This window comes from Heptranchias perlo, chromosome 9 (assembly GCF_035084215.1).
Source record: "Heptranchias perlo isolate sHepPer1 chromosome 9, sHepPer1.hap1, whole genome shotgun sequence".
Classification (NCBI taxonomy): domain Eukaryota; kingdom Metazoa; phylum Chordata; class Chondrichthyes; order Hexanchiformes; family Hexanchidae; genus Heptranchias; species Heptranchias perlo.
The window spans coordinates 45,077,145-45,091,896 of NC_090333.1; the positions used below are offsets into that span (position 1 = coordinate 45,077,145).

A 14,752-nucleotide genomic window follows, 5' to 3' on the forward strand; every position below is an offset into this window, starting at 1 on the left:
TTTTAATTTCTTCAAAGATATGATTTAAATTAGTCAAGCATAACTGTGTCTTGACTGCCCCTGATTAGCCTATACTTTTCAAAAAGTGTTCATTAATATTTTTAATTATGATCTCTTGGGTTATAGTTAACTGGCTTATCCCATTGCCCTTTTTTGAACAGAGTTGTAACATTCACCATCCTTCACTCCTTTGGTATAACTTTGAAAAATCATGGTTCATTCCTCTTGATGTTTCATCTCTAACTTCCCTCTGGAGTGTAGACCATCCACAACTGGTGAATTAACATTTTAAGTTCCATTAACCTTTTAATACCATTTCTTTTTCAATACTGATGTCTATTAGTTACTTCCATATTCTCCTATAGTAGTCCTTCCTTGACACACCACTGTTAAGTGCAGAGGCAAAATACTTGTTAAGCAACATTGCAATTCTTACCTTTCCTACTGCAAGATTGCCACCTTTATCTCTTAGTCAAAGAAGGGTTGGGCCACTATCATCTTTTCTTTATAAGCATATCAAGAGCCTTTACTGTTAACCTGTAGGTTGACCACTAATCTTTTTTCTGTTTTAGCCCTTCTAATCTTTTTCATTTAGTATTTCTTCTAGTTTTTTTTCTGTTACTATCATAAACTTTATTGTATTTATTTTTGATTTAATCTCTTTATGCATCTGTAGAGCTCTAGCTTTTGACACAATTGATTTACTCCTGGTTGGAAAGTTTTTAATCTACACCCTACCCAACTAGTATTTAAATATATCTTATGCTGGTGCACTATTTCATCTGTCTTCTTTTCTGTCCAATTTATCTGGACAAGGACCTTTTCCTCCCTCTTGATGAAATAAGAACATAAGAACATAAGAAATTGGAGCAGGAGTAGGCCAATCGGCACCTCGAGCCTGCTCCGCCATTCAATAAGATCATGGCTGATCTGATCCCAACCACAAATCTAAAGAACACAAGTAGTCGGAGCAGGACCCGGCCACATAGCCCCTGGGCCCTCTCTGCCACCCACAGGGCATTGACCGATCCGAACTCAGCTTCATGTCCAATTTCCTGCCCGCTCCCCATAACCCCTAATTCCCTTTACTTCTAGGAAACTGTCTATTTCTGTTTTAAATTTATCTAATGATGTAGCTTCCACAGCTTCCTGGGGCAGCAAATTCCACAGACCTACCACCCTCTGAGTGAAGAAGTTTCTCCTCATCTCAGTTTTGAAAGAGCAGCCCCTTATTCTAAGATTATGCCCCCTAGTTCTAGTTTCACCCATCTTTGGGAACATCCTTACTGCATCCACCCGATCAAGACCCTTCACAATCTTATATGTTTCAATAAGATCGCCTCTCATTCTTCTGAACTCCAATGAGTAGAGTCCCAATCTACTCAACCTCTCCTCATATGTCCGCCCCCTCATCCCCGGGATTAACCGAGTGAACCTTCTTTGTACTGCCTCGAGAGCAAGTATGTCTTTTCTTAAGTATGGAGACCAAAACTGTATGCAGTATTCCAGGTGCGGTCTCACCAATACCTTATATAACTGCAGCAATACCTCCTTGTTTTTATATTCTATCCCCCTAGCAATAAAAGCCAACATTCCGTTGGCTTTCTTGATCACCTGCTGCACCTGCATACCAACTTTTTGATTTTCTTGCACTAGGACCCCCAGATCCCTTTGTACTGCAGTACTTTCCAGTCTCTCGCCATTAAGAAAATAACTTGCTCTCTGATTTTTCCTGCCAAAGTGCATAACCTCACATTTTCCAATATTATATTGCATCTGCCAAATCTCCGCCCACTCACCCAGCCTGTCTATATCCCCTTGCAGGTTTTTTATGTCCTCCTCACTCTCTACTTTCCCTCCCATCTTTGTATCATCTGCAAATTTTGATATGTTGCACTCGGTCCCCTCCTCCAAATCGTTAATATAGATTGTAAAGAGTTGGGGACCCAGCACCGACCCCTGTGGAACACCACTGGTTACTGGTTGCCAGTCCGAAAATGAACCATTTATCCCAACTCTCTGCTTCCTGTTTGATAACCAATCCTCCACCCATGCCAGAATATTACCCACAATCCCGTGATTTTTTATCTTAATTAATAATCTTTTATGTGGCACCTTGTCGAATGCCTTCTGGAAGTCTAAATACACTACGTCCACTGGTTCCCCTTTATCCACCCTATACGTTATATCCTCGAAGAACTCAAGCAAATTTGTCAGACATGACTTCCCCTTCATAAAGCCATGCTGACTTTGTCCTATTAAATTATGCTTATCTAAATGTTCCGTTACTGTCTCCTTAATAATAGACTCCAAAATTTTACCCACCACAGATGTTAAGCTAACTGGCCTATAATTTCCAGCCTTCTGCCTACTACCCTTTTTAAATAACGGTGTTACATTAGCAGTTTTCCAATCTGCCGGGACCTCTCCTGAGTCCAGGGAATTTTGGAAAACTATCACCAAAGCATCCACAATCCCTACTGCCACTTCCCTCAAGACCCTAGGATGGAAGCCATCAGGTCCAGGGGATTTATCCGCCTTGAGTCCCATTATTTTACTGAGTACCATCTCTTGAGTGATTTTAATCGTATTTAGCTCCTCCCCCCCGAGAGTCCCCTGTTTGTCCAGTGTTGGGATATTCTTAGTGTCCTCTACTGTAAAGACTGAAACAAAATATTTGTTCAGCATTTTTGCCATCTCCATGTTTCCCACCATTAATTTCCCGGTCTCATCCTCTAAGGGACCTATGTTTGCCTTAGCCACCCTTTTTCTTTTTATATAACTATAGAAACTCTTGCTATCTGTTTTTATATTTTTTGCTAATTTCTTTTCATAATCTAACTTCCCTTTCTTAATCAATCCTTTAGTTACTTTTTGCTGTCTTTTGAAGAATTCCCAATCTTCTATCCTCCCACTAAGTTTGGCTACCTTATATGTCCTTGTTTTTAGTCGGATACTATCCTTGATTTCTTTACTTAGCCACGGGTGGCTGTCATTTCTTTTACACCCTTTTTTCCTCAGTGGAATATATTTATTTTGAAAGTTGTAAAATAACTCCCTAAATGAACACCACTGCTCATGTACCGTCTTACCCTTTAATCTATTTTCCCAGTCCACTTTAATCAATTCCGCTCTCATACCATCATAGTCTCCTTTATTCAAGCTCAGTACGCTTGTTTGAGAATCAACCTTCTCACCCTCTAATTGGATATGGAATTCAACCATGTTGTGGTCGCTCGTTCCAAGGGGATCCTTAACTAGGACATTATTAATTAATCCTGACTCATTACACAGGACCAGGTCCAAGGTTGCCTGCCCCCTTGTAGGATCAGTTACATACTGCTCAAGAAATCCATCCCTGATGCACTCAATGAACTCGTCCTCAAGGCTGCTCTGCCCAATTTGATTTGTCCAGTTAATATGATAATTAAAATCCCCCATAATTATGGCTGTTCCCTTATTACATGCCCCGACTATCTCCTGATTAATACTTCTTCCAGCAGAGTTGCAACTATTAGGAGGCCTATATACTACGCCCACTAATGTTTTTTTTCCCTTATTATTCCTTATCTCCACCCAAACTGTTTCATTATCTTGATGCTTTGTCCCAATATCATTTCTCTGTATTACAGTGATTCCTTCCTTTATTAACATAGCCACCCCACCTCCCCTTCCTTCCTGCCTGTCCTTCCTGATTGTTAAATACCCTGGCATATTTAATTCCCAGTCGTTGTCACCCTGCAGCCATGTTTCTGTAATGGCCACAAGATCATACCCATACGTAGTTATTTGTGCCGTTAACTCGTCCATTTTATTACGAATGCTACGTGCATTCAGATAAAGAACTTTCAAATCTGTTTTGTGACGCTTAGTTCCTGCTTTTTCCTTTTTTAACACTTTACCTATTACTCCATACCTTCTGTCCCTTCCTGTTATGCTTTCCTCTCTCTCCCTGCTCAGGTTCCCAACCCCCTGCCACTTTAGTTTAAACCCTCCCCAACAGCACTAGCAAACACTCCTCCTAGGACAGCGGTCCCGGCCCTGCCCAGGTGCAGACCGTCCGGTTTGTACTGGTCCCACCTCCCCCAGAACCGTTTCCAGTGTCCCAGGAATTTGAATCCCTCCCCCTTGCACCATTCCTCTAGCCACGTATTCATTTGAAATATCCTCCTATTTCTACTCTGACTAGCACGTGGCACTGGCAGCAATCCTGAGATTACTACCTTTGAGGTCCTATTTTTTAATTTACCTCCTAACTCCCTATATTCTGCTTTTAGGACCTCATCCCCTTTTTTACCTATATCGTTGGTGCCTATGTGCACCACGACAGCTGGCTGTTCGCCCTCCCCCTCCAAAATGTTCTGTAGCTGCTCCGAGACATCCTTGATCCTTGCACCAGGGAGGCAACACACCATCCTGGAGTCTCGGTTGCGGCCGCAGAAACGCCTGTCTATTCCCCTTACAATTGAGTCCCCTATCACTATAGCTCTGCCACTCTTTTTCCTCCCAGCCTGTGCAGCAGAGCTACCCGTGGTGCCAGGAAGTTGGCTGCTGCTGCCTTCCCCTGATAAGTCATCCCCCCCAACAGCATCCAAAGTGGCATATCTGTTTGAGAGGGGGATGGACACAGGGGACCCCTGCACTACCTGCCTGCATCTCTTACTCTTCCTGGTGGTCACCCATTCACTTCCTGCCTGTATACCCTTTACCTGCGGTGTGACCAACTCGCTAAACGTGCTATCCACGAGTTTCTCTGCATCACGGATGCTCCACAGTGAGTCCACCCGCAGCTCCAGCTCCGAGATACGATCGGTCAGTAGCTGCAGGTGGACACACTTCCCGCACACATGGTCGGCAGGGACACTTATACTGCATTTCTGTATGGAGTCTGACCATCCACCATTTATGTTTCAGTACATGGACAGGACCAATCCCATAGACAAACACTGTGAGGTGCTGAATAATAAATATGGGATTTCTGCAGCTCCAGTAGCACCACAATTATTTGGAAGTGCTGGCAAAGAGCACATGGAGAAATACGGTAACTATAACTAACACACCTGTGTATAGGGCATCAAATTTAATTCTAAAGTGTTTAAAATCAGTGATTCAGTTTGAAGAAAATTTAGATTATTAATGAAAGATGATGAGTGCAGTAACCTGAAAGATAATCAGATACTTGATTTTTTTTTATATGTACAGTGAATTCCATTTAGATGGACATTGTTTTTGTCAGATTAATATGTCCACTAAACTGGGCTTTGGGTTTGCATGCCTTTTCTTTTACTGTGATGGTGCTGTGTTACTGCTACTTGACTATCATTGTATAGGGTATTCCTAGTGATGTCACTTGATAGTTTCCGGCGGCCATGTTGGATTACATGCTGCCTTTCTGATCACATTAGCAAACTGACGCCAAACAGGATTGCTGAGGCTTTTAAACGATTTTCTTGACTTAACGAAGATTTTGATGGGATGTGATTTTTTTTTTCAATATAAGGAAGTAAATAACAGTTATTTGTGCGCTTGTAGCAGTGGAGAAGTGAGATGTTGTCTTGATTCCGGTCCAGTTTTCAGTTATTAGACGTCACACAATTCGTCCACTCCTTGGACTAGCAGACTGCAAGGCTTTTCGCTTTACTACCCTTTTCCACCTAGTCAAGAATACAAGTGAAACAATTTATTTACTTGGTTCAGCAGTTCATTGTAGAACCCTATTTCTAGCTGAAGTTTAAAGAGTACGTGCCCATCCGGCTGACCTGCCGGGGCTGCATTAAAAGGTTACTAACAGTGTTACTGCTACTCAACTCATGCATTGACTGTAAATTCTAGGAGCTAACTCTTACCTAACATTTCCAAGTAGTTTTGTAAACACAGTAGATCCAATCGGTAACTTATCATTCTAGCATCCATCCCTTCATATGTTGTCAGTAAGTGGAATAATAGAGGAGACAGACTCTCAGGGCAGTAAGTCTGTCATTTAAAACTTCCAGGCCTTTTTCATGTTATTTGGTTAACAGCCGACTGTAACTTTTATCTTGAAAAGAAATGGTCCATGCCTGTGTACTAACAAACAACTACTTGACAATTCAACATATTTGGAAATATTGTATTTTTTAAAGGATTAATCCTAAACATACTTTGAACAATTCTACCTCATCTGCTTGCAAAGAGGATTTCCTTGTTAGTTGTAAAACTGCTCCCATCAGATGCAAGAGTGGATTTATTAATAAGTTATTAAAAAGACTAAATGTGCCATGAAATGACCACATTTTGCAATGTGGATCTTTTAAGATTACACTTTTAAATGCAGATTTCAACATTCTTCTAGTTCACATTTAAAAAATACAGTGTTCACAACATTCATTTTAAACTTGCACATTAACCTGCTCTGATCTTAAAATCTTTCTGGAAGCACAGTTACATGTTATAAGCAGTATAGCGGTTTCATGTCATAGTTATTTGTCACAGTCCCAACTTCTCAGTAAAATAGATACAAACATCTACTAATGTATTCTTTAGTTTTGCATACAACTTTAACCTTGAATTCCAAGTTCTCATTTTACACTACGTTATAAAGGAATATAAAACATGTAGCTAAAGTTTGCCACAAAGCTTTAAAAGTTCAGTCGCTTTTGCAACCTTTAGAATGACAAAACAAGAGTTGCATTTTGCTGGAATTGATACCAGACAGCAAGCTGCAAAAGAATTCAGTGAATCTCAAATAAGACGTAGAAACTGATAATGTGACTTACTCTGAATCTCTCGACTCTCCAGCCATGCTTTGCCCTGACTTTCAGTTTCTTCCCAGCCCTCCCACAGTTCGCCCAGTACTGCTTGTACTAATTAGATACCAAGTTTAAAAAAACAGGAGATACACAAAGTGTCCATACTTTTACTAATCACCAGTTCTTCAACATAACTTGAAAGCCCACGACTTTGAATCTGTAGCTACGTAGATTGCAAATTACTTCCTTGAAGTCTATCGTTAAATAAGATATGAGATCTGATTACTGGTGCTCTCCATGTCTCCGACATTGTATGTGCTGTAAAAAATTTTTTAAAACAGAAAATTGCTATACATCCTTTCTCCTGCCTGCATGCTTGTACTCCAACATGGCACTTCACATGACCGGTGACATGTATTAGGAACACCCTATTCAAGTAGGGAATCTTGCAACTAGCCAGGTGAAACACTAGTTGTTACGTGGCAATTATTTTAATGAACAGTTTACTAATGAATTTAAATTCACATGTAGATAGTGCGGTCCATTGAAAATTCCTATGTAAACATTTCCAATGGGGATTGCAATGTTAATATGTTCACACTTACCTGTATATTTTCCCTAGAATACCACTAGTTGGTGCTCCAATAGGATTTCCAATGTTAATGTGATCAGGGATCTGTAACAGCTCCATGTCATACTAGTAGGTGGTACTGTGGAGTCTCCAAGTTCTCTGGCACAGCTTGCTCAGCTTCATGCTCTATTTTGCCTCAGGTATGCTGTTTCAGGGCTGAGTCCCACTAATAATTAGTCCATGCTTACTCTGAATCTCTCGACTCTCCAGCCATGCTTTGCCCTGCTGACTTTCAGTTTCTTCCCAGCCCTCCCACAGTTCGCCCAGTCCTGCTTCTCCCATCTCAATTCTTCCCAACCTCTCCGTACCCCAGCTCTTCCATCTGCCAGTGCCCCGTTGGTTCTTGCCACCTGGGAGTCTTCGCAATTTGCCGCTGCCAGTTTAGTTTCCCATCCTGATTCGTCACTCCTTGTTGGCAGCTGTTGCTGGCTCCAAGTCTTTGTGAACTGCTGGTTCCAAATAGCTCCAGCCCAGCCGTACTGTTCTTGTGGGAGCCTGACTCCCAATTCGGTATCTTTGGATGACAGACCCCTTCCTCCCTCAGGCTCCACTTGAAAACCCTATCCACGGTGTTCACTGAGAACAGGCTTTGGAAGTGCAATTGGGTGGTATTCCCTAAGGGGAAGGTCCGGTTATTGAACTCATTTTCAGTTTAAATAACGGGGCCTTTCCTAAGTTATGGGGAAGCCCTTTTAAGGAATATTCTCCCTGTAGTTCAAAGGTCTGTTACCAGTTAAGGACAGGAACCAATTTTTGAATTATACTCCCCACCGCTTATAGCGGACGTGTTGGTGTTAACGTGATTTGCCCGCTATACACAGACGGTAAAACCAAAAAGGTAAGTAACCAACATTTTTTTAAAAAAACAGGAAATCTCACTTTGCATCCAGAATCTCATCACTAAGGTAATCGCACTCTAACATGGTACGAAGAGCTGATTGAAACTGCTTGAAGGCCCGACTTTACCTGAAATCAGCAGAGCCTTTTAATTGGGTAAGTACAGGGTAAGTATTTATTGAACTGCCCGAAATAATCTGCATGCTTAATAGGTTATAAGCAGCACCTTTGTAATTGACTCCTATGGAAATGGCAACTGGTTATCGTTATTTGCCCGATAAAGGCTGCTGCCCGTGTTAAGCGGGGAACATGTAAATGGTAGGGACTGTATAGGGAGGGAATTCCCTAATTGGCAGTTACAACCTGTGGAGTCCCTGTTACTTAAATTGGCACTGGTTATTGGGCCTTTCACACTTCTCCAATCTTTCAGTAGGCAGACTGAAACACTTTAGTGAAACGAGGCAGATACGAATTGTTAAGCTACTTTATTTTACGGATAGCAAGTGAATGTACAAAGTAACAAGTTGTAAACAAATCTCACCTTGATTGAACAAGAGAACCTTCCTCGAGAGCAAGAAAAATAATAAGTGCACCACATCATCCCTATTAGCCAGTTTGCTAACTTTTTTTTTGCGTGTGCGCGAGTGGTGAATGCGTCTCAGGTCACCGATTTGCCAGGAGGCTTGTCAACCAAACAGTCGACTTCTGTTTGCTGCCCCCCTCCCCTCTTGGGGTATGGGCCTCAAGACGCTATCTTCTGCTATTCTCACAATGAATTGGAACCATCGTAACTTAATGAGCATGGAATGCATCCGCTGACTATTACTGTCTCCGTTTGCCATTGGTGGTGATCTGTGACATTCCACAATCTAGCTTATCTAGTTTTAATACACAGCTGCGATGATTGCAGCCTGTGGCTTTTTGTTTTTAAAAAAAACTGTATGAATTCACTGTTTTCAAACACAACACAACACCTAAACATCCCTAAATCCTTTCCTGAAAGCTGACAAAGAGTATCATACAAAATCTCTATTTTAACACCTTTTTTATAGCAGCACTTTAATCCAGGTCTCAAAAGACTGACTCTGAATGTATTAGTGGGAATGTTTTTCCATTTTCCACATTAACGGTCTGTATAAGCTGTCTGAATAACATTGCCAATGTAATCCTGTTCTAGGCAGTTTTGTTCTGTTAAACTCCAGTTCACTGCAAACTGATTTTGAGCTTGTCTCAAATTCATCTTGAATAGAAACCCTATTGTTGACAGAGAGTGGACATTCATCCTACTGACCTGTGTTGGATTTGCTCCCAGATACAAGGTCAGTGTAACAATGTAGCTGCATCACCCAGCTTCCAATGCAATTTGTCTTTGTTTTTATTGTAGGTACTAAACCAGAGCACTTTGCCAAAATAGCTTGGAAAAATCACAAGCATTCGACAAATAACCCGTGAGTAAAGTTTGCTTGTTTTTGGTTAATCGCTGACAGTGATATTTGTATTATTTTTGTTGAGAAATCTAGGTGAAAGGCCAAGGCCCATTGTATAGGACACATTCAAGATTGAAAAGAGCAGGAGGGAAAAAAAAGATAAGTTGGGAAGTATTGGTTAGATGAGTTTTAAAAGCCCCTAACGTTGTAGAATGAATGAAAAACTGAAGGAAATAAGGGGTTCCACAATTTGGGATCCTGGGAAAGAACTATAGAAAGGTTATGCAACAGAAGGAGGCCATTCACCCCATCGAGTCCGTGCCAGCTCTATGCATGAGCAATCCAGCTAGTCCCACTCCCCTGCCCTATCCCCGTAGCCCTGCAAATTTTTTCGTTTCAAGTACTTATCCAGTTCCCTTTTGAAAGCTATAATTGAATCTGCCTTCACCACCCCCTCTGGCAGTGCATTCCAGATCCTAACCGCTCGCTGTATATAAAAAAAAAGTTTTTCCTCATGTCACCTTTGGTTGTTTTGCCAATCACCTTTAAATTTATGCCCTCTGGTTCTTGACCCTTCTGTCAATGGGAACAGCTTCTCTCTATCTACTCTGCCTAGACCCTTCATGATTTTGAATACCTCTATCAAATCTCCTCTCAACCTTGTCTGCTGTAAGAAGAACAACCCCAGCTTCTCCAGTCTATCCGTGTAACTGAAGTCCCTCATCCCTGGAATCATTCTAGTAAATCTCTTCTGCACCCTCTCTGAGGCCTTCACATCTTTCCTAATGGGCAGTGCCCAGAACTGGACACAATACTCCAGTTGCAGCCGAACCAGTGTTTTATAAAAGTTCATCTTGAGTTCCTTGCTTTTGTACACTATACCTCTATTTATAAAGACCTGGACACTGTAGGCTTTTTTAACTGCTTTCTCAATCTGCCCTGCCACCTTCAACAATTTGTGTACGTACACCCCAGATCTCTGTTCTTGTAACCCTTTTAAAATTGTTTCCTTTGGTTTATATTGCCTCTCCTCATTCTTCCTACCGAAATGTATCTCCTCGCATTTTTCTGCGTTAAATTTCATCTGCCATGTGCCCACTCATGCCACCAGCCTGTCTATATCCTCCTGAAGTCTATCACTATCTTCCTCACTGTTCACTACATTTCCAAGTTTTGTGTCATCTGCAAATTTTGAAATTGTGCCCTGTACACCCAAGTCCAAGTCATTAATATATATCAAAAAAAACAGTGGTCCTAGTACCGACCCCTGGGGAGCACCACTGTACACCTCCCTCCAGTCCATAAACAACCATTCACCTCTACTCTCTGCTTTGTTACTTAGCCAGTTCTGTATCCATGCTGCTACTGCCCCCTTTATTCCATGGGCCACAATCTCGATGATAAGCCTACCATGTGGCACTTTATCAACCGCCTTTTGAAAGTCCATATACACCACATCAACTGCATTGCTGTCATCTACCCTGTCTGTTACCTCATCAAAAAACTCTCAAGTTAGTTAAACACGATTTGCCTTTAACAAATCCATGCTGGCTTTCCCTAATCAATCCACACCAAGAGACTGTTAATTCTGTCCCGGACTATTGTTTCTAAAAGTTTCCTCACCACCGAGGTTAAACTGACTGGCCTATAGTTTGCTGGGTTCATCCTTACACCCTTTTTTGAACAAGGGTGTAACATTTGCAATTCTCCAGTCCTCTGGCACCACCCCCGTATCTAGGGATTTTTGGAAGATTATGGCCAGTACCTCCGTAATTTCCACCCTTACTTCCCTCAGCAACCTAGGATGCATCCCATCCAGACCGGGTGACTTATCTACTTTAAGTGCAGCTAGCCTTTCTAGTACCTCCTTTATCAATTTTTAGCCCATCCAGTATCTCAACTACGTCCTCTTTTACTGTGACTTTGGCAGCATCTTCTTCCTTGGTAAAGACAGATGCAAAGTACTCATTTAGTACCTCGGCCATGGCCTTTGCCTCCATGAATAGATCTCCTTTTTGGTCCCTAATCGGTCCCACCCCTCCTTACTACCCAATTACTGTTTACGTTGCTATAGAAGACTTTTGGATTCTCTTTTATGTTGGCTGCCAGTCTATTCTCATACTCTCTCTTTGCCCTTCTTATTTCCTTTTTCACTTTCCCTCTGAACTTTCTATATTCAGCCTGGTTCTCACTTGACATCTGTCATATGCCCATTTTTTCTGCTTCATCTTACTCTCTATTTCTTAATGCTAAAGGGATCAAGGGATATGGGGAAAAAGGGTACCGAGATCACTCTGAATGGCGGAGCAAGCCCGAAGGGCCGAATGGCCCACTCTTGCTCCTATTTTCTATGTTTCTATGTAATACTCACCAATCAGCTCCTTCCCTTGTGCTGATGTTCTTACTTTTGATTTTCTTACCTTGCTCTTTATTCTCTCCGATCCGATAATAATTAGTTTTTAAAAGTTTTTTTGAGCCAAAGTAGGAAATTGTATGATGAACCTTGGTATTTCCAAAATTAAATTTAACATTTTATAAAGGATTTTTAAGGGAAGGTGGGGAGGAAAAACACAGTTACTAATTCTACTTGAGCTGTGTCTCCAATTTGGGGATTGTGGAACGACATTGATGCTGCTTGTAGTCAGGTCATTGGCCCAGTCTGTTCTTCCTTATCATAGTAGGTACAGCATAGAAGGAGGCCATTCAGCCCATCATACCTGTGCCGGCTCTTTGCAAGAGTATCCCATTTGTTCCCATTACCCTGCTCTTTCCCCATAGCCCTGCAATTTTCAAGTATTTATCCAATTCCCTTCTAATAGTTACTACTGAATCTGCTTCCACCACCCTTTGCAGGCAGTGCATTCCAGATCATTACAACTCGCAGTGTAAAAAAAATGTTTCCTCATGTCGCCTCTGGCTCTTTTGATGATCAACTTAAATCTGTGTCCTGAGTACTGACCCTTCTGCCACTGGAAATAGTTTCTCCTTATTTTCTCTATCAAAACCCATCATAATTTTGAACACCTCTATCAAATCTACCCTTAACCTTCTGAAGTCCTTCATCCCTGGCACTATTCAAGTAAATCTCTTCTGCACCCTCTGTAAGGCCTTGACATTCTTCGTAAAGTGCAGTGCCCAGAATACTCCAGTTGAGGCCTAACCAATGTTTTATAAAAGTTTGGCATAACTTCCTTGCTTTTGTATTCTATGCCTCTATTAATAAAGCCCAGAGTCCCATGTACTTTTTTAACAGCTTTCTCAACTTGTCCTGCCATCTGCAAAGATTTGTGTATTTGCACCCCCTTTAAAATTGAATCATTTAGTTTATATTGCCTCTCCTCATTCTTCCTACCAAAATGTATCACTTCACACTTCTCTGCATTAAATTTCATCTGCCATGTGTCTGCCCATTTCATCAGTCTGTCTATGTCCTCCTGAAGTCTGTTACTATCCTCCACATTGTTTACTCCATTTCCGAGTTTTGTGTCATCTGCACACTTTGAAATTAAGCCCACTATACCCAAGACCAGATCATTAATATATATTTAAAAAAAGCAGTGGTCCCAATACTGACCCCCTGGGGAACACCACTGTACACTTCCCTCCAGTCTGAAAAACAACCGTTCACCACTACTCTCTGCTTTCTGTCCCTTAGCCAATTTTGTATCCATGCTGCCACTGTCCCTTTAATCCCATGTGCTTTAATTTTGCTAACAAGTCTATGTTGTGGGACTTTATCAAATGCCTTTTGATAGTCCATATACACAACAGCAATCGCATTACCCTTATCAACCTTCTCCGTTACTTCGTCAAAGAACTCAATCAAGTTAATCTAGCACGATTTTCCTTTAACAAATCCGTGCTGACTTCTCATTTATTAGCTCATACTTTTCCAAGTGCCAATTAATTTTGCCCCGGATTATTGTCTCTAAAAGTTTCCTTACAACCGACATTGTGCTGACTGGTCTGTGATTGCCGGGTTTATCCCTCGCCCCTTTAGCAGAGAAAGATATAGAATGGTGACTGCCCTGTAAGGGTAGAAAATATATCACTAAACCATTTGTAATCTTCTGATCACTTCCATTATCCTCCCCACTTGTGATTTTGCAGGATTAGTTTTATAGATTTTATGTATATATATTTTTCTCTCTGCAGAGTTCTGTAGTCAAAGGATTAAGCAAAGTACCTCATCTGAACCTTTAATCTTTTTGGTTTTATCTTTGTGTGACCTGGAAAAGTTTGAAATATTGATGTTTTGTGTGTATGAAGCAATTATGACAAATAAATATCGATTGCGTTTTTGTGTATTGAATAATTATTTTTGATATGAAATGTGTGAGTGCACACAAACTCGCCAGCATGCAATGGTAACGCTAGATTATTTTATTATAGTGTAGCTGAGATTCTGGAGCCAGAGTTCTGTGCACTCTTCAATTTAGCTTGTTACCCAAGCAGAGAATACCCCGCCTCTCTCTATCCAACATGGCAAGCTGCACCTTCCCCTTTAGTCACTCCTAACTGTCAAAGAAGTTTACTAAGAAATCTTTTGGTCATTTTTAAAGTTTATGAGCAGTTAATTGCAGAAGAGATTAGGAATACATGGAAACACTTTTTGATTAGCGGGAGTTGCTCTCAAGTTCAGTTCAAGTTTGGGGCTTTAAGAACATAACAAGCTACTGTCATGAAAGTAGTTCTGCTACTGGCTCTGGCTTTAATAAAAGCCACCCAGAAGAACATGAGCCAAATTGTCTTTTTTTTCCATGTTTTCTTATCAAGTCTGCTCTTTCTAGAAACCATGTACATTTCACCCTAATTTGGACTATACTTTATAAGTTATTGTCCTGAAGGAAAGTTCTGCATAAAAGACACTGATCCCCAAAACAAAATGACAGAATACTTGTCCATCATCTTATCTTAATGATTGACTCCTAGTCTCCTGTCCTCCACAGACAATAAATCCCTTTCTCTTTTCTCCCATTCCCTCCCTACTAGTTCCAGAAACATAGGAATCATTGGTTGTTTCTTTGCTTGGGCCCATTCAACCTAGGAGTTAAGGTATCGTGCCATAGGTGGGGCAAAAGTAGGAGGAAACAGATAGTAATAAGATAAACTGAATGTACATACAAATT

The 14,752-nt window shown here is 41.1% G+C and overlaps 1 protein-coding gene across 1 annotated transcript in view; it reads left to right on the top strand.

Annotated features, from left to right (window-relative positions):
* scp2a (sterol carrier protein 2a) overlaps nucleotides 1-14,752 on the top strand; it is a 101,153-nt gene that overhangs the window by 9,261 nt on the left and 77,140 nt on the right. Inside the window, exons 6-7 of the mRNA XM_067990309.1 lie at nucleotides 4,915-5,041; nucleotides 9,581-9,644. Of these exons, the coding sequence (XP_067846410.1) occupies nucleotides 4,915-5,041; nucleotides 9,581-9,644 (191 nt within the window). The remainder of the gene's footprint in view (nucleotides 1-4,914; nucleotides 5,042-9,580; nucleotides 9,645-14,752) is intronic.